This window comes from Ranitomeya imitator, chromosome 6, assembly GCF_032444005.1.
Source record: "Ranitomeya imitator isolate aRanImi1 chromosome 6, aRanImi1.pri, whole genome shotgun sequence".
NCBI classification, from domain to species: Eukaryota; Metazoa; Chordata; class Amphibia; order Anura; family Dendrobatidae; genus Ranitomeya; species Ranitomeya imitator.
In genome coordinates, this window is record NC_091287.1 from 20470694 (window position 1) to 20492001 (window position 21308).

Here is a 21308-nt window from a genome sequence, read left to right on the forward strand (position 1 = left end):
ACTTTCCAATGCTCCTTCAGTCTTCCAGTCCTTTATGCACGATATTTTCCGTGAATATCTGGATAAATTTATGATTGTGTATTTGGATGATATTTTGTTTTTTTCTGATGACTGGGAGTCTTATGTTCAGCAGGTCAGGAAGGTGTTTCAGGTCCTGCGGGCCAATTCCTTGTTTGTAAAAGGCTCAATGTGTCTCTTTGGAGTCCTGAAGATTTCTTTCTTGGGGTATATTTTTTCCCCTTCTATTATTGAGATGGATCCCGTCAAGGTTCAGGCTATTTGTGACTGGACGCAGCCTACATCTCTTAAGAGTCTACAGAAGTTCTTGGGCTTTGCTAATTTCTATCGTCGTTTTATAACTAATTTTTCTAGTGTTGTTAAGCCTTTGACGGATTTGACTAAGAAGGGTGCTGATGTTGCTAATTGGTCTCCTGCGGCTGTGGAGGCCTTTCAGGAACTTAAGCGCCGGTTTTCTTCTGCTCCTGTGTTGCGTCAGCCAGATGTTTCGCTCCCTTTTCAGGTTGAGGTTGATGCTTCCGAGATTGGAGCGGGGGCGGTTTTGTCACAGAGAAGCTCCGATGGCTCAGTGATGAAGCCATGCGCGTTTTTTTCTAGAAAGTTTTCGCCGGCTGAGCGGAATTATGATGTTGGTAATCGGGAACTTTTGGCCATGAAGTGGGCATTTGAGGAGTGGCGTCATTGGCTAGAGGGTGCTAGACATCGTGTGGTGGTCTTGACTGATCACAAAAATTTGATTTACCTTGAGTCTGCCAGGCGTCTGAATCCTAGACAGGCTCGTTGGTCACTGTTTTTCTCTCGTTTCAATTTTGTGGTTTCATACCTGCCAGGTTCAAAGAATGTGAAGGCGGATGCTCTTTCTAGGAGTTTTGTGCCTGACTCCCTTGGAAATTCTGAGCCCTCTGGTATCCTTAGGGATGGGGTGATTTTGTCTGCTGTCTCCCCAGACTTGCGACGTTCTTTGCAGGAGTTTCAGGCGGGTAAACCTGATCGTTGTCCGCCTGAGAGACTGTTTGTTCCGGATAATTGGACCAGTAGAGTCATCTCCGAGGTCCATTCTTCTCCGTTGGCAGGTCATCCTGGAATATTTGGTACTAGAGACTTGGTGGCCAGGTCTTTTTGGTGGCCTTCCTTGTCGAGGGATGTGCGTTCTTTTGTGCAGTCTTGTGAGGTTTGTGCTCGGGCTAAGCCTTGCTGTTCTCGGGCCAGTGGATTGTTGTCACCTTTGCCTATCCCGAAGAGGCCTTGGACGCACATTTCCATGGACTTTATTTCGGATCTCCCTGTCTCTCAAAAAATGTCCGTCATCTGGGTTGTGTGTGATCGCTTTTCTAAAATGGTTCATTTGGTACCCTTGCCTAAGTTGCCTTCCTCCTCTGAGTTGGTCCCTCTGTTTTTTCAGAATGTGGTTCGTTTGCATGGGATTCCTGAGAACATCGTTTCTGACAGGGGATCCCAGTTTGTGTCTAGATTTTGGCGGACGTTCTGTGCTAAGATGGGCATTGATTTGTCCTTTTCGTCTGCATTCCATCCTCAGACGAATGGCCAGACTGAACGAACTAATCAGACCTTGGAAACTTATTTAAGGTGTTTTGTTTCTGCTGATCAGGATGACTGGGTTACCTTTTTGCCGCTGGCCGAGTTTGCCCTTAATAATCGGGCTAGTTCTGCTACCTTGGTTTCTCCTTTCTTTTGTAATTCGGGGTTTCATCCTCGTTTTTCCTCTGGTCAGGTGGAACCTTCTGATTGTCCTGGAGTGGACATGGTGGTGGATAGGTTGCATCGGATTTGGAGTCATGTGGTGGACAATTTGAAGTTGTCCCAGGAGAAGGCTCAGCAGTTTGCTAATCGCCGTCGCCGCGTGGGTCCTCGACTTCTTGTTGGTGACTTGGTGTGGTTGTCTTCTCGTTTTGTTCCTATGAAGGTCTCTTCTCCTAAGTTCAAGCCTCGGTTCATCGGTCCCTATAGGATCTTGGAAATTCTTAACCCTGTGTCGTTTCGTTTGGATCTCCCGGCATCGTTTGCTATTCATAATGTGTTTCATCGTTCGTTGTTGCGGAAGTATGAGGTACCTGTTGTTCCTTCGCTTGAGCCTCCTGCTCCAGTGCTGGTGGAGGGAGAATTGGAGTATGTTGTGGAGAAGATCTTGGATTCTCGTGTTTCCAGACGGAAACTCCAGTATTTGGTCAAGTGGAAGGGTTATGGTCAGGAGGATAATTCTTGGGTGGTTGCCTCGGATGTTCATGCTGATGATTTGGTTCGCGCTTTTCATAGGGCTCATCCTGGTCGCCCTGGTGGTTCTCGTGAGGGTTCGGTGACCCCTCCTCAAGGGGGGGGTACTGTTGTGAGTTCTGTTTTTGGGCTCCCTCTGGTGGTTACTGATGGTACTGGGTGACTTGTCTTTCCTGGGTTTCTGGGTTCCACCTGTTCCATCAGCATATGGGAGTTTCCTATTTAACCTGGCTTTGCTGGCATTTCCTCGCCGGTTATCAATGTATCCAGTGTGTCTTGTTACCTCTGCTCCCTGCTCCTAGAACCTTCTGGTCAAGCTAAGTTTGGATTTTCCTGTTTTGGTGTTTTGCTTTATTTGGTTTTTAGTCCAGCCTGCAGATATGTGATTCTTGCTGCTGGTTGCTCTAGTGGGCTGAAATTGCTCCTCATGTACCATGAGTTGGCACATGAGTTCAAGTAATTTCAGGATGGTTTTTTGAAGGGTTTTTCGCTGACCGCGCAGTTCACTTTTGTATCCTCTGCTATCTAGCTTTAGCGGGCCTCATTTTGCTGAAACTGTTTTCATACTGCGTATGTGCTTTCCTCTCATTTCACCGTCATTATATGTGGGGGGCTGCTATTTCTGTGGGGGATTTCTCTGGAGGCAAGAGAGGTCTGTGTTTCTTCTAATAGGGGAAGTTAGATCTTCGGCTGGAGCGAGACGTCTAGGATCATCGTAGGTACGTTCCCCGGCTACTTCTATTTCTGTGTTAGGTTCAGGGTCGCGGTCAGCTCAGGTTCCATCGCCCTAGAGCTTGTTTGTATCAGTGCTTGTCCTTTAGTGATCCCCTGCCATTGGGATCATGACAGTAGTTATATTCTTGTACATAGGAGCAGTATTATAGTAGTTATATTCCTGTACATAGGGGGCAGTATTATAGTAGTTATATTCTTGTACATAGGAGCAGTATTATAGTAGTTATATTCTTGTACATAGGGGGCAGTATTATAGTAGTTATATTCTTGTACATAGGGGCAGTATTATAGTAGTTATATTCTTGTACATAGGGGCAGTATTATAGTAGTTATATTCTTGCACATAGGGGCAGTATTATAGTAGTTATATTCTTGTACATAGGGGCAGTATTATAGTAGTTATATTCTTGTACATAGGGGGCAGTATTATAGTAGTTATATTCCTGTACATAGGGGCAGTATTATAGTAGTTATATTCTTGTACATAGGGGGCAGTATTATAGTAGTTATATTCTTGTATATAGGAGCAGTATTATAGTAGTTATATTCTTGTACATATGGGCAGTATTATAGTAGTTAATTCTTGTACATAGGAGCAGTATTATAGTAGTTATATTCTTGTACATAGGGGGCAGTATTATAGTAGTTATATTCTTGTACATAGGAGCAGTATTATAGTAGTTATATTCTTGTACATAGGAGCAGTATTATAGTAGTTATATTCTTGTACATAGGAGCAGTATTATAGTAGTTATATTCTTGTACATAGGAGCAGTATTATAGTAGTTATATTCTTGTATATAGGAGCAGTATTATAGTAGTTATATTCTTGTACATAGGAGCAGTATTATAGTAGTTATTTTCTTGTACATAGGAGCAGTATTATAGTAGTTATATTCTTGTATATAGGAACAGTATTATAGTAGTTATATTCTTGTATATAGTAGCAGTATTATAGTAGTTATATTCTTGTACATAGGAGCAGTATTATAGTAGTTATATTCTTGTACATAGGAGCAGTATTATAGTAGTTATATTCTTGTACATAGGGGTAGTATTATAGTAGTTATATTCTTGTACATAGGGGTAGTATTATAGTAGTTATATTCCTGTACATAGGGGCAGTATTATAGTAGTTATATCCTTATTCATAGGTGCAGTATTATAGTAGTTATATTCTTGTACATAGGGGCAGTATTATAGTAGTTATATTCTTGTACATAGGAGCAGTATTATAGTAGTTATACTCTTGTACATAGGAGCAGTATTATAGTAATTATATTCTTGTACATAGGGGCAGTATTATAGTAGTTATATTCTTGTACATAGGAGCAGTATTATAGTAGTTATATTCTTGTACATAGGAGCAGTATTATAGTAGTTATATTCTTGTACATAGGGGTAGTATTATAGTAGTTATATTCTTGTGCATAAGGGGCAGTATTTATAGCAGTTATATTCTTGTACATAGGGGCAGTATTATAGTAGTTATATTCATGTACATAGGGGGCAGTATTATACTAGTTATATTCTTGTACATAGGGGCAGTATTATAGTAGTTATATTCTTGTACATAGGGGGCAGTATTATACTAGTTATATTCTTGTACATAGGGTGTTATGATAAGGTAATTCAGTACCACAATGGACATAGAGGTCAGAGCACATACAGTGACCTGACAATAGCCCAAAAACATAGAACGAGCTCTGAGACGTGGGAACTCTGCTGACCGCAATCCCTAATCCTCTCCAACAACACTAGAGGCAGCCGTGGATTGCGCCTAACGCTCCCTATGCAACTCGGCACAGCCTGAGAAACTAGCTAGCCTGAAGATAGAAAATAAGCCTACCTTGCCTCAGAGAAATACCCCAAAGGAAAAGGCAGCCCCCACATATAATGACTGTGAGTTAAGATGAAAAGACAAACGTAGAGATGAAATAGATTTAGCAAAGTGAGGCCCGACTTTCTGAACAGAGCGAGGATAGGAAAGGTAACTTTGCGGTCAACACAAAACCCTACAAAACCCACGCAAAGGGGGCAAAAAGACCCTCCGTACCGAACTAACGGCACGGAGGTACACCCTCTGCGTCCCAGAGCTTCCAGCAAACAAATAGACAAGCTGGACAGAAAAAACAGCAAACAAAATAGCAAAGCAGAACTTAGCTATGCAGAGCAGCAGGCCACAGGAACGATCCAGGAGGAAACAGGTCCAATACTAGAACATTGACTGGAAGCCAGGATCAAAGCACTAGGTGGAGTTAAATAGAGCAGCACCTAACGACTTCACTACATCACCTGAGGAAGGAAACTCAGAAGCCGCAGTACCACTCTCCTCCACCAACGGAAGCTTACAGAGAGAATCAGCCGAAGTACCACTTGTGACCACAGGAGGGAGCTCTGCCACAGAATTCACAACAGTACCCCCCCCTTGAGAAGGGGTCACCGAACCCTCACCAGAGCCCCCAGGACGACCAGGATGAGCCATATGAAAGGCACGAACAAGATCGGGAGCATGGACATCAGAGGCAAAGACCCAGGAATTATCTTCCTGAGCATAACCCTTCTACTTAACCAGATACTGGAGTTTCCGTCTTGAACCACGAGAATCCAAAATCTTCTCCACAATATACTCCAACTCCCCCTCCACCAAAACCGGGGCAGGAGGATCAACAGATGGAACCATAGGTGCCACGTATCTCCGCAACAATGACCTATGGAATACGTTATGTATGGAAAAAGAATCTGGAAGGGTCAGACGAAAAGACACAGGATTAAGAACCTCAGAAATCCTATACGGACCAATGAAACGAGGTTTAAACTTAGGAGAGGAAACCTTCATAGGAATATGACGAGAAGTTAACCAAACCAAATCCCCAACACGAAGTCGGGGACCCACACAGCGTCTGCGATTAGCGAAACGTTGAGCCTTCTCCTGGGACAAGGTCAAATTGTCCACTACATGAGTCCAAATCTGCTGCAACCTGTCCACCACAGTATCCACACCAGGACAGTCCGAAGACTCAACCTGCCCTGAAGAGAAACGAGGATGGAACCCAGAGTTGCAGAAAAATGGCGAAACCAAGGTAGCCGAGCTGGCCCGATTATTAAGGGCGAACTCAGCCAAAGGCAAAAAGGACACCCAGTCATCCTGATCAGCAGAAACAAAGCATCTCAGATATGTTTCCAAGGTCTGATTGGTTCGTTCGGTCTGGCCATTAGTCTGAGGATGGAAAGCCGAGGAAAAAGACAAGTCAATGCCCATCCTACCACAAAAGGCTCGCCAAAACCTCGAAACAAACTGGGAACCTCTGTCAGAAACGATATTCTCTGGAATGCCATGTAAACGAACCACATGCTGGAAGAACAATGGCACCAAATCAGAGGAGGAAGGTAATTTAGACAAGGGTACCAAATGGACCATCTTAGAGAAGCGATCACAGACCACCCAAATGACTGACATCTTTTGAGAGACGGGAAGATCTGAAATAAAATCCATAGAGATATGTGTCCAAGGCCTCTTCGGGACCGGCAAGGGCAAGGGCAAAAGCAACCCACTGGCACGAGAACAGCAGGGCTTAGCCCGAGCACAAATCACACAGGACTGCACAAAAGAACGCACATCCCGCGACAGAGATGGCCACCAAAAGTATCTAGCCACTAACTCTCTGGTACCAAAGATTCCAGGATGACCAGCCAACACCGAACAATGAACCTCAGAGATAACTTTATTCGTCCACCTATCAGGGACAAACAGTTTCTCCGCTGGACAACGATCAGGTTTATTAGCCTGAAATTTTTGCAGCACCCGCCGCAAATCAGGGGAGATGGCAGACACAATCACTCCTTCCTTGAGGATACCCGCCGGCTCAGACAAACCCGGAGAGTCGGGCACAAAACTCCTAGACAGAGCATCCGCCTTCACATTTTTAGAGCCCGGAAGGTACGAAATCACAAAGTCAAAACGGGCAAAAAACAGCGACCAACGAGCCTGTCTAGGATTCAACCGCTTGGCAGACTCGAGATAAGTCAAGTTCTTATGATCAGTCAATACCACCACGCGATGCTTAGCTCCTTCAAGCCAATGACGCCACTCCTCGAATGCCCACTTCATGGCCAGCAACTCTCGGTTGCCCACATCATGATTTCGCTCAGCAGGCGATAGTAGAAGGGGAAAAGATGAACCCCAAAAATGAAACCTTCTGAACACCAAAGAGACACTTTGATCCCTTCACAAACAAAGAATTAGCACGCAGGACCTGAAACACCGTTCTGACCTGCTTCACATGAGACTCCCAATCATCCGAGAAGATCAAAATGTCATCCAAGTACACAATCAGGAATTTATCCAGGTACTCTCGGAAGATGTCATGCATAAAGGACTGAAACACTGATGGAGCATTGGCGAGTCCGAATGGCATTACTAGATACTCAAAATGACCCTCGGGGCTTATTAAATGCAGTTTTCCATTCATCACCTCGCTTAATTCGCACAAGATTATACGCACCACGAAGATCTATCTTGGTGAACCAACTAGCCCCCTTAATCCGAGCAAACAAATCAGATAACAACGGCAAGGGGTACTGAAATTTAACCGTGATCTTATTTAGAAGGCGGTAATCTATACAAGGTCTCAGCGAACCATCCTTCTTGGCTACAAAAAAGAACCCTTCTCCTAATGGCGACGATGACGGGCGAATATGCCCCTTCTCCAGGGATTCCTTCACATAACTGCGCATAGCGGCGTGCTCAGGCACATATAAATTAAACAGTCGACCTTTTGGGAATTTACTACCAGGAATCAAATCGATAGCACAATCACAATCCCTATGCGGAGGTAGGGTATCGGACTTGGGCTCATCAAATACATCCCGGTAATCAGACAAGAACTCTGGAACCTCAGAAGGGGTGGATGACGAAATTGACAGAAATGGAACATCACCATGTACCCCCTGACAACCCCAGCTGGACACCGACATGGATTTCCAATCTAATACTGGATTATGGACTTGTAGCCATGGCAACCCCAACACGACCACATCATGCAGATTATGCAACACCAGAAAGCGAATAACCTCCTGATGTGCAGGAGCCATGCACATGGTCAGCTGGGTCCAGTACTGAGGCTTATTCTTGGCTAAAGGCGTGGCATCAATTCCTCTCAATGGAATAGGACACTGCAAGGGCTCCAAGAAAAACCCACAACGCCTAGCATACTCCAAGTCCATCAAATTCAGGGCAGCGCCTGAATCCACAAATGCCATGACAGAATACGATGACAAAGAGCAGATCAAGGTAATGGACAGAAGAAATTTTGACTGTACCGTACCAATGGTGGCAGACCTAGCGAACCGCTTAGTGCGCTTAGGACAATCAGAGATAGCATGAGTGGAATCACCACAGTAGAAACACAGCCCATTCAGACGTCTGTGTTCTTGCCGTTCAACTCTGGTCAAAGTCCTATCGCACTGCATAGGCTCAGGTTTAAGCTCAGGTAATACCGCCAAATGGTGCACAGATTTACGCTCACGCAAGCGTCGACCGATCTGAATGGCCAAAGACATAGACTCATTCAGACCAGCAGGCATAGGAAATCCCACCATGACATCCTTAAGGGCTTCGGAGAGACCCTTTCTGAAAATAGCTGCGAGCGCACCTTCATTCCATTGAGTGAGTACGGACCACTTTCTAAATTTCTGACAATATACCTCTATCTCATCCTGACCCTGACACAAAGCCAGCAAATTTTTCTCTGCCTGATCCACTGAATTAGGTTCATCGTACAGCAATCCGAGCGCCAGGAAAAACGCATCAATATTACTTAATGCAGGATCTCCTGACGCAAGAGAAAATGCCCAGTCCTGAGGATCGCCACGTAAAAAAGAAATAATGATCCTAACTTGTTGAACTGGGTCACCAGAGGAGCGAGGTTTCAAAGCCAAAAATAGTTTACAGTTATTTTTGAAACTCAGAAATTTAGTTCTATCTCCAAAAAACAAATCAGGAATAGGAATTCTCGGTTCTAACATAGAATTCTGAACCACAAAGTCTTGAATACTTTTCACTCTTGCCGTGAGCTGATCCACACATGAAGACAGACCTTTAATGTCCATTTCTACACCTGTGTCCTGAACCACCCAAATGTCTAGGGGAAAAAAAAGGCAAAACACAGTGCAGAGAAAAAAAAATGGTCTCAGAACTTCTTTTTTCCCTCTATTGAGAATCATTAGTACTTACGGCTTCACTGTTGTGAATTCTGTGGCAGAGCTCACTCCTGTGGTCACAAGTGGTACTTCGGCTGATTCTCTCTGTGAGCTTCCGTTGGTGGAGGGGAGTGGTACTGCGGCTTCTGAGTTTCCTTCCTCAGGTGATGTGGTGATGTCGTTAGGTGCTGCTCTATTTAACTCCACCTAGTGCTTTGATCCTGGCTTCCAGTACTGTTATGATAAGGTAATTCAGTACCACAATAGACATAGAGGTCAGAGCACATACAGTGACCTGACAAAAACCCAAAAACATAGAACGAGCTTTGAGACGTGGGAACTCTGCTGACCGCAATCCATAATCCTCTCCAACAACACTAGAGGCAGCCGTGGATTGCGCCTAACGCTCCCTATGCAACTCGGCACAGCCTGAGAAACTAGCTAACCTGAAGATAGAAAATAAGCCTACCTTGCCTCAGAGAAATACCCCAAAGGAAAAGGCAGCCCCCACATATAATGACTGTGAGTTAAGATGAAAAGACAAACGTAGAGATGAAATAGATTTAGCAAAGTGAGGCCCGACTTTCAGAACAGAGCGAGGATAGGAAAGGTAACTTTGCGGTCAACACAAAACCCTACAAAACCCACGCAAAGGGGGCAAAAAAACCCTCCGTACCGAACTAACGGCACGGAGGTACACCCTCTGCGTCCCAGAGCTTCCAGCAAACAAATAGACAAGCTGGACAGAAAAAACAGCAAACAAAATAGCAAAGCAGAACTTAGCTATGCAGAGCAGCAGGCCACAGGAACGATCCAGGAGGAAACAGGTCCAATACTAGAACATTGACTGGAAGCCAGGATCAAAGCACTAGGTGGATTTAAATAGAGCAGCACCTAACGACTTCACCACATCACCTGAAGAAGGAAACTCAGAAGCCGCAGTACCACTCTCCTCCACCAACGGAAGCTCACAGAGAGAATCAGCCGAAGTACCACTTGTGACCACAGGAGGGAGCTCTGCCACAGAATTCACAACAATAGGGGCAGTATTATAGTAGTTATATTCTTGTACATAGGGGGCAGTATTATACTAATTATATTCTTGTACAACCCTACACTTAGGGTTGGGGCTAAAGTTAGGGTTAGGGTTGGGGCTAAAGTTACGGTTAGTGTTTAGATTACATTTACGGTTGGGAATAGGGTTGGGATTGGGGTTAGGGGTGTGTCAGGGTTAGAGGTGTGGTTAGGGTTACCGTTGGGATTAGGGTTAGGGGTGTGTTTGGAGTAGGGTTTCAGTTATAATTGGGGGTTTTCCACTGTTTAGGCACATCAGGGGCTCTCCAAACGCGACATGGCGTCCGATCTCAATTCCAGCCAATTCTGCGTTGAAAAAGTAAAACAGTGCTCCTTCCCTTCCGAGCTCTCCCGTGTGCCCAAACAGGGGTTTACCCCAACATATGGGGTATCAGCGTACTCAGGACAAATAGGACAACAACCTTTGGGGTCCAATTTCTCCTGTTACCCTTGGGAAAATACAAAACTGGGGGCTAAAAAATAATCTGTGGGAAAAAAAAAGATTTTTTATTTTCACGGCTCTGCGTTATAAACTGTAGTGAAACACTTGGGGGTTCAAAGTTCTTACAACACATCTATATAAGTTCCTTAGGGGGTCTACTTTCCAACATGGTGTCACTTCTGGGGGGTTTCTACTGTTTAGGTACATTAGGGGCTCTGCAAACGCAATGTGATGCCTGCAGACCATTCCATCTAAGTCTGCATTCCAAATGGCGCTCCTTCCCTTCCGAGCCCTTCCATGCGTCCAAACGGTGGTTCCCCCCCACATATGGGGTATCAGCGCACTCAGGACAAATTGGACAACAACTTTTGGGGTCCAATTTCTCCTGCTACCCTCGGGAAAATACAAAACTGGGGGCTAAAAAAATAATTTTTGTGGGAAAAAATTTTTGTTTTATTTTTACGGCTCTGCATTATAAACTTCTGTGAAGCCCTTGGTGGGTCAAAGCGCTCACCACACATCTAGATAAGTTCCTTAGGGGGTCTACTTTCCAACATGGTGTCACTTGTGGGGGTTTCTACTGTTTAGGCACATTAGGGGCTCTGCAAACGCAATGTGACGCCTGCAGACCATTCCATCTAAGTCTGCATTCCAAATGGCGCTCCTTCCCTTCCGAGCCCTTCCATGCGTCCAAACGGTGGTTCCCCCCCCACATATGGGGTATCAGCGCACTCAGGACAAATTGGACAACAACTTTTGGGGTCCAATTTCTCCTGCTACCCTCGGGAAAATAAAAAACTGGGGGCTAAAAAATAATTTTTGTGGGAAAAAATTTTTGTTTTATTTTTACGGCTCTGCATTATAAACTTCTGTGAAGCCCTTGGTGGGTCAAAGTGCTCAAAACACATCTAGATAAGTTCCTTAGGGGGTCTACTTTCCAAAATGGTGTCACTTGTGGGGGGTTTCAATGTTTAGGCACATCAGTGGCTCTCCAAACGCAACATGGCGTCCCATCTCAATTCCTGTCAATTTTGCATTGAAAAGTCAAACGACGCTCCTTCCCTTCCGAGGTCTCCCATGCGCCCAAACAGTGGTTTATCCCCACATATGGGGTATCAGCGTACTCAGGACAAATTGTACAACAACTTTTGGGGTCCAATTTCTTCTCTTACCTTTGGTAAAATAAAAAATTGGGGGCGAAAAGATAATTTTTGTGAAAAAATATGATTTTTTTATTTTTACGGTTCTGCATTATAAACTTCTGTGAAGCACTTGGTGGGTCAAAGTGCTCACCACACCTCTAGATAAGTTCCTTAGGGGGTCTACTTTCCAAAATGGTGTCACTTGTGGGGGGTTTCAATGTTTAGGCACATCAGGGGCTCCCCAAACGCAACATGGCGTCTCATCTCAATTCCAGTCAATTTTGCATTGAAAAGTCAAATGGCGCTCCTTCGCTTCCGAGCTCTGTCATGCGCCCAAACAGTGGTTTACCTCCACATATGGGGTATTGGTGTACTCAGGACAAATTGTACAACAACTTTTGGGGTCCATTTTCTCCTGTTACCCTTGGTAAAATAAAACAAATTGGAGCTGAAGTAAATTTTTTTGTGAAAAAAAGTTAAATGTTCATTTTTATTTAAACATTCCAAAAATTCCTGTGAAGCACCAGAAGGGTTAATAAACTTCTTGAATATGGTTTTGAGCACCTTGAGGGGTGCAGTTTTTAGAATGGTGTCACACTTGGGAATTTTCTATCATATAGACCCCTCAAAATGACTTCAAATGAGATGTGGTCGCTAAAAAAAAATGGTGTTGTAAAAATGAGAAATTGCTGGTCAACTTTTAACCCTTAACTCCCTAACAAAAAAAAATGTTGGTTCCAAAATTATGCTGATGTAAAGTAGACATGTGAGAAATGTTACTTATTAAGTATTTTGTGTGACATATCTCTGTGATTTAATTGCATAAAAATTCAAAGTTGGAAAATTGCGAAATTTTCAAAATTTTCGCCAAATTTCCGTTTTTTTCACAAATAAACGCAGGTAATATCAAAGAAATTTTACCACTATCATAAAGTACAATATCTCACGTGAAAGCAATGTCAGAATCGCCAAGATCCGTTGAAGCATTCCAGAGTTATAACCTCATAAAGGGACAGTGGTCAGAATTGTAAAAATTGGCCCGGTCATTAACGTGCAAACCACCCTTGGGGCTTAAGGGTTTATAGTAGTTATATTCTTGTACATAGGAGCAGTATTATAGTAGTTATATTCTTGCACATACTGTAGGAGCAGTATTATGGCAGTTATATTCTTGTACATAGGAGCAGTATTATAGTAGTTATATTCTTGTACATAGGGGCAATATTATAGTAGTTATATTCTTGTACATAGGGGCAGTATTATAGTAGTTATATTCTTGTGCATAGGAGCAGTATTATAGTAGTTATATTCTTGTACATAGGGGCAGTATTATAGTAGTTATATTCTTGTACAATGGGGCAGTATTATAGTAGTTATATTCTTGTACATAGGAGCAGTATTATAGTAGTTATATTCTTGTACATAGGGGCAGTATTATAGTAGTTACATTCTTGTACATAGGGGCAGTATTATAGTAGTTATATTCTTGTACATAGGGGCAGTATTATAGTCGTTATATTCTTGTACATAGGAGCAGTATTATAGTAGTTATATTCTTGTACATAGGGGCAGTATTATAGTAGTTATATTCTTGTACATAGGGGGCAGTATTATAGTAGTTATATTCTTGTACAATGGGGCAGTATTATAGTAGTTATATTCTTGTACATATGAGCAGTATTATAGTAGTTATATTCTTGTACATAGGAGCAGTATTATAGTAGTTATATTCTTGTACATAGGAGCAGTATTATAGTAGTTATATTCTTGTACATAGGGGCAGTATTATAGTAGTTATATTCTTGTACATAGGGGCAGTATTATAGTAGTTATATTCTTGTACAATGGGGCAGTATTATAGTAGTTATATTCTTGTACATAGGGGCAGTATTATAGTAGTTATATTCTTGTACAATGGGGCAGTATTATAGTAGTTATATTCTTGTACATAGGAGCAGTATTATAGTAGTTATATTCTTGTACAATGGGGCAGTATTATAGTAGTTATATTCTTGTACATATGAGCAGTATTATAGTAGTTATATTCTTGTACATAGGAGCAGTATTATAGTAGTTATATTCTTGTACATAGGAGCAGTATTATAGTAGTTATATTCTTGTACATAGGGGCAGTATTATAGTAGTTATATTCTTGTACATAGGGGGCAGTATTATAGTAGTTATATTCTTGTACATAGGAGCAGTATTATAGTAGTTATATTCTTGTACATAGGGGCAGTATTATAGTAGTTATATTCTTGTACATAGGGGCAGTATTATAGTAGTTATATTCTTGTACATAGGGGCAGTATTATAGTAGTTATATTCTTGTACATAGGGGCAGTATTATAGTAGTTATATTCTTGTACAAAGGGGCAGTATTATAGTAGTTATATTCTTGTACATAGGGGTAGTATTATAGTAGTTATATTCTTGTACATAGGAGCAGTATTATAGTAGTTATATTCTTGTACATAGGGGCAGTATTATAGTGATACTTTTAGTAACAAGCATTGCATCTTGTGTCATCCCAGATAAAGTTTTCTGTTTCTTACAAACTTCTCACGTGATTTTTATGAATCTGTTAGCAGATATTGATATTCTCTGAGTGGGAGGATGACGGCAGTAAATCTGCGCTGTGAACCTGTTCTATACATCTTGCTGGAGATGTGCAGTAGCTGTCAGTGATGTTGGAGATGGATGAATTACTCTGCATATCTGTCATGAATATTTCGGGCTTTTGGATCTGGGTCACTGAATGTCCTCTCCTCTCAGCCGCCTATAAATATTCAGTGATTAAGTCTGCGCCCCCTGCTGATGTCTGCGCCCCCTGCTGATGTCTGCGCCCCCTGCTGATGTCTGCGCCCCCTGCTGATGTCTGCGCCCCCTGCTGATGTCTGGGCCCCCTGCTGATGTCTGCGCCCCCTGCTGATGTCTGGGCCCCCTGCTGATGTCTGCGCCCCCTGCTGATGTCTGCGCCCCCTGCTGATGTCTGCGCCCCCTGCTGATGTCTGCGCCCCCTGCTGATGTCTGCGCCCCCTGCTGATGTCTGCGCCCCCTGCTGATGTCTGCGCCCCCTGCTGATGTCTGCGCCCCCTGCTGATGTCTGCGCCCCCTGCTGATGTCTGCGCCCCCTGCTGATGTCTGCCCGCCCGGTGATATTGTACCTCACACAGGAATCCTCTCCAGGACATTCGATCATCAAGGTCATGTCTTCACAGTCTGTACTGATGGCCACGGCCGGAGTTTATCTTATGATGAAAAGTTCTGTAACTTTCTAATAAACTTTGTGGGTTATTTCTCCATTATTCTCAGCATCTCTTCTTGCTGGCAGTGGATACACACATTGGTTTTGAACCAACACTTTTCACAGCTGATAGTTTGTTACAATGTTACTTTTTTCTGATATCCTTTATTATTCTCTTTGTATCTCAGACTGAGACCCTCAATTATTTTTTCCTACTACAGAGAAAGTGTGAACTTCTGCCCAGTAATATATGACCCATAGACTTTCTGTCTCTATCATTGAAAGTTATTACCAAAACAAAAAAAGTTGATTATTTTTGGGGGTCCGACTGAGGGACCCTCAACAGTTCCCAAGAACTGAGCTCCATTTTTTATGTAAGTGTCTCATGTTGCCTATTCCAGGGCTCGGCACCGCTCCATACCAGGGGGGCTTTTCAATGCCCTGTTTTTCAGACCACCCCCAAATTATACCCTATTCTTTGAATGTATGATACCTCTTAATGTTGAGAATAGACCTTTACTATGAAGTCAGGTGGTCCGCACATATGCTCCTGATTGAGCTGGCCCCCTCTTTCCCAGGATTTGAGTGAACGGTGGGGCACTGAGGACCTGGACCCCCATCCACCAGCAGGGCATCAACATATTAAGAAACTTTCCCACAAATTAGTTACCCTTTAATCCTATAATGAGTAATTACCGGTATTGCAGCAGTGTTATAAGTGAGCCGTGCTCAGTGGTATCTACGGGGGTCCCAGAACTGGAAATGTGTGATAGAAAGAACTGAATACCTCTGCTGTAAGCCCCTCAGTGTGAAATGGATGATAACCTGATACAATTACTTGTTACATTGTGTCTTTGCTTTCCCACCAATTTTTTTTCTTACCACGATATCTATTCTTTTTGTAGAACGTGAAGTCTATTTCTTCATCGATGTGTAAAACCGTCCAGGACATCCAGAACATCCTGCGGGGGCAATGCTACAACTTCATCTCTATAAATGTGAGCACGATCTGGGGCGCAGGGGCGATGGGAATATATGTAGGAGAGAAAGGAAGCAAATCATCCCAAAATGTCACTATAAAATGATGAGGTGTTGCGGGAAGTGCTATTTGCCCACGTTCCGGAGTTGCTGCGAGTTTGATTCTGCGTACTTATTTCAAGAAATCCCATCCACTGTGTGTCCACAGACGCGGAGACGGACATTCGCCGCTTCTCTCCAGACTGCAGTATGTCAATTTCTAATGGCTCCGCAAGAGGAATTTCACCAATAGAATGTACTGGACGCGGTGAATCTGCACAGTTGCACAGTGAATCTGCACGGCTCTGTATTAGTGTATTATGGCTCTGTATTAGTGTATTATGGCTCTGTATTGGGTTGTTATGGCTCTGTATTGGTGAATTATGGCTCTGTATTGGTGTATTATATCTCTGTATTGGTGTATTATGGCTCTGTATTAGTGTTTTATGGCTCTGTATTAGTGTATTATGGCTCTGTATTGGTGCATTATGGCTCTGTATTGGTGTATTATATCTCTGTATTGGTGTATTTTGGCTCTGTATTAGTGTTTTATGGCTCTGTATTAGTGTATTTTGGCTCTGTATTGGTGCATTTTGGCTCTGTATTGCATTATGGCTCTGTATTAGTGTATTATGGCTCTGTTTTGGTGTATTATGGCTCTGTATTGGTGCATTATGGCTCTGTATTGGTGTATTATGGCTCTTTATTAGTGTTTTATGGCTCTGTATTAGTGTATTATGGCTCTGTATTGGTGTATTATGGCTCTTTATTAGTGTTTTATGGCTCTGTATTAGTGTATTATGGCTCTGTATTGGTGTATTTTGGCTCTGTGTTAGTGTTTTATGGCTCTGTATTAGTGTATTATGGCTCTGTATTGGTGTATTATCCCTCTGTATTGGTGTATTAGGGCTCTGTATTGGTGTATTTTGGCTCTGTATTGGTGCATTATGGCTCTGTATTAGTGTATTATGGCTCTGTATTGGTGTATTATCCCTCTGTATTGGTGTATTAGGGCTCTGTATTGGTGCATTATGGCTCTGTATTAGTGTATTTTGGCTCTGTATTGGTGCATTATGGCTCTGTATTGGTGTATTATCCCTCTGTATTGGTGTATTAGGGCTCTGTATTGGTGCATTATGGCTCTGTTTTGGTGCATTATGGCTTTGTATTGGTGCATTATGGCTCTGTATTAGTGTATTATGGCTCTGTATTGGTGTATTATGGCACTCACTCTGTAATGGTGCATTATGGCTCTGTATTAGTACATTGTTGCTCTGTATTGGTGTATGATGGCTCTGTATTGGTGCATTATGACTCTGTATTAGTGCATATGGCTCTGTATTGGTGTATGATGGCTCTGTATTGGTGTATTATGGCTCTGTATTGGTGTATTATGGCTCTGTATTGGTGCATTTTGACTCTGCATTAGTGCATTATGGCTGGAGATTGAACGCATGTAGTTTTGTATTCCTGCCCCTGCTGCAGCAGAACCTCTTCCACAAATAGAGGGTGAAGCTGCTTTTCAGTCACAGACCAGATCTGTAGCAGCTGAGACCTGTGTTATACGGGACTTTTGCTGCAGCCACTGCAGAACCTCTTAATATACACATCACTACTTTCAGTCCTGTGTCAGACACAAGAGCTGGATTCTGTGATGATGTCCTGCTCACAAAGGTGCAGTATGAAACTACTGGGCACAAACTTTTCTACTGTGATTTCTCCTTTATTATACTTTTTGTTTGAATGCATTTTCTAATTTTTCACTTAAAGGTGAAGGATTCAGATTTGGAAGAATCTCGTAAACTTATCGATTTACTTCAAGCAGCTCGCGTTGGCGCCTACTATCAGTCTGTAGTGGTATCAGTAAGTATCTATAAAGCCACCAGGACAATATTCCATACCATTTTGTGTCTTCTTGCAATAATGATAGAATCGTAGATCAATCTCACAAACCTGCCACAATGCTGCACCACCTCACATCTCCTCCTCCTCTGTCAACCACTATACTCATCCTCTCCACAATGCTGCTCCATCCTACATCTCCCCCTCCTCTCTATGTACCACCCTACATCTCTTCCTCATCTGTCTATCACTCTACCTGTCCTTTCTGTCATGGTTAGGACATGGTTAATGTCCTGTTCTATCAGGGTTAATTTTGCTGGCCTCCCTTTGGATCTGGGAGGGATATTTATACTAACTACAGACTTGGATTCCCTGTCAGCTATACTTTCGTTCTAGTCTGTGTGCCTGACCCCTGGAGTGTGTGCCCGGTTTGCAATTGTTTTCCTTGCTCTCCGTGCCACTCTGCTTGTTCGTCCTTTTGGATTTCTGACCTCTGGCTTCTCTTCTAACAATCCACTGTCTCACCCCTTTGGTACCTTGTGATCTCCTGGCTCCGATCTTAGCTTGTTTGACTACTCTCCTGTGTTTCTCTCTTCTGCACCCCGGTGTCTGTCTCTGCCCCCGACCACCTCCTACTCTGTCACATGGTTCAGGTCCTGGTTGTTACCTTGTTAGTTGCTGGCGCTTTGCTCAGCTCCCTTGCTGCTGTATGCAGCTCTCCCCGCAGCAGTATTACCCGGGAGCCGTGACACTTTCCATAGTGTTGCACTGTCCTACATCTCCTTCTCATCTCTGTCTATAACTCTACTTGTCTTCTCCACAGTGCTACACCACCCTGCATCTCCTTTTCTCTGTCTATCACTGTACCTGTCTTTTCCACAGTGCTGTACCACCCTACATCTCCTCCTCTCTGTCTATCACTCTGTGTCCTCCTCACAGTGCTGCATTTCTTCACATCTCCTCCTCCTCTCTGTCTAACGCTATACCCGTCCTCTCCACAGTGCTGCACCTTCTGCATCTCCTCCTCCTCTCTGTCTATTACTCTACTTGTCCTCACCACAGTGTTGCACTGCCCTACATCTCCTCCTCTCTGTACATCACTCTACCCGTCTTCTCCACAGTGCTGCACCGCCCTACATTTCCTCCTCTCTGTCTATCACTCTACCTGTCCTTTCCACAGTGCTGCACTTCTTCACATCTCCTCCTCCTCTCTGTCTGTTACTCTACCTGTTTTTTCCACAGTGCTGCACCGCCCTACATCTCCTCCTTCTCCTCCTCTCTATGTACCACCCTGCCCGTCCTCTCCACAGTGCTGCACCGCCCTACATCTCCTCCTTCTCCTCCTCTCTATGTACCACCCTGCCCGTCCTCTCCACAGTGCTGCACCGCCCTACTCATGTCCTCTTTGTCTATCACTCTACCTGTCCTTTCCACAGTGCTACACTGCCCTACTTCCCTTCCTCCTCTATTACTCTACCTGTCCTTTCCACAGTGCTGCACCGCCCTACATCCCTTCCTCCTCTGTCTATTACTCTACCTGTCCTTTTCCCAGAGCTGCACCGCTCTACATCCCTTCCTCCTCTGTCTATTACTCTACTTGTCCTTTCCACAGTTCTACACCGCCCTACATCCCTTCCTCCTATGTCTATTACTCCACCTGTCTTTTCCATAGTCCTGCACCACCCTACATCTCCTCCTCTCTGTCACTCTACCTGTCCTCTCCACAGTGCTGCACCACCCTACATTCAGGGCTGTGGAGTCAGTCGTGGAGTCGGAGTCCATTTTGGTGGAGTCTGTATAAAATGGATGGACTCTGACTCCTAAAATATATAATACATAGGGTACAATGCAGGATGTTTTGTAAATTATTGCATAAGAATTAAGGAACGTTTTGGAATGTCCTGTAAATGTCTGTTCCTGATCTAAGGATCTCAGCTGTTTAGTTGAGATGAATCTGTCCTGCACTTTATGTACCTTATATGTTCAGTAATGAGGCAGAGCTGTAGAGTTGGAGTTAGGAGTCACGGAAATTGAGGAGTCGGAGTCTGAGGATTGGCTTACCGAATCCACAGCCCTGCCAACATCTTCAACCACCCTACCCATCCTCTCCACAGTACAGCACAGCCCTACATCTCCTCATCTGTTTTCCCTGCTACCTGTTCTCTCCACAGTGCTGCATCACCCTACATCTCCTTCTCATCTGTTTACCACCCTACCCATCCTCTCCACAGTGCTTGCCCACCCTACATCTCCTCATCTGTTTTCCCTGCTACCTGTCCTCTCCACAGTGCTGCACCGCCCTACATCTCCTCATCTCTGTCTACCACCCTACCCATCCTCTCCACAGTACAGCACAGCCCTACATCTCCTCATCTGTTTTCCCTGCTACCCGTCCTCTCCACAGTGCTGCACCGCCCTACATCTCCTCATCTCTGTCTACCACCCTACCCATCTTTATCCATCCTTTTTAGTTCTGATTGGCCCTACATCGTCCTCATCTATGTTTACAAGTCTACCTGTCCTTGCCATTCTGGTAATTATTTAAGACAAGAATTCTACCAAATCCAGACATCCCACTCTCCGCTCTGATACTTCTCTCATGCTGCAGCAACTCTCTAGAATGCGCTACCCTTGGAAATTACTTCCCAACATCCACAGTTTTAAGTGTGTTCTGAAAACACTTCTTCTCAGGCAAGCCTACCATATTTAATATGTACATGACCAAAACTAATCCTAGAGGTATAGGACACAGAACTGCCCGAAAAAGGCAGCGCTCCGCTAACCTACAAAGCAATGGTACAAATGTTTCATCAGGTTATAACAAGTGTGAATGGCTGAAAAGTGTCCTTGGTCATTATGATGTGGGAATGTTTATACCACAGGGTTATTGACATCTAATGACAATCATGTAATGATCACTGGGGGGTCCGACCTCTGAGATCCCACCAATCCTGGTAGTGAAGTGCTGGCCCAGCCCTCCATGTCCTCTGCTGGAGTGCAGCAGGTGGTCAGAAACGTCGTGTGCCAAGCAGCGCTGCAGCCCCTTCATTGACACAATCTCTGGGGGTCCCTGATGTTAGACCCCCAGCAATCTTGAACCCTTTGGCCCTAGTGTGGTAGTCGCTGTCCGATCTCCCGCTGCTCCTCTGTCCCTCAGGTTCCTGAGATTGGAATATTCCTTTAAGTAGGAACTCGGAAAATTACTGAAATTTTGGCACAAGAGTGGTGGAGTCAGACTTTCGGGGGCCGCAGGTTACAATGGATTCTGTATTGACAGCTCCCCATTAAATTTTTATGGGTAAACCTTTTTTCGGATTACTCGGCGCATTCATTAGCGCGATGGTGGAATGACAAGGGA

At 43.9% G+C, this 21308-nt stretch overlaps 1 protein-coding gene across 3 annotated transcripts in view; it reads left to right on the plus strand.

Moving 5' to 3' along the window:
* CRPPA (CDP-L-ribitol pyrophosphorylase A) overlaps window positions 1-21308 on the plus strand; it is a 204858-nt gene that overhangs the window by 101179 nt on the left and 82371 nt on the right. For all 3 annotated transcript variants that reach the window (XR_011313932.1, XM_069729305.1, XM_069729306.1), the window contains exons 7-8: window positions 15997-16089; window positions 17879-17971. Coding sequence is in view for 2 of the 3 variants with exons in the window: in XM_069729305.1 (XP_069585406.1) it covers window positions 15997-16089; window positions 17879-17971 (186 nt within the window). In the remaining variant the exon portion in view is untranslated. The remainder of the gene's footprint in view (window positions 1-15996; window positions 16090-17878; window positions 17972-21308) is intronic.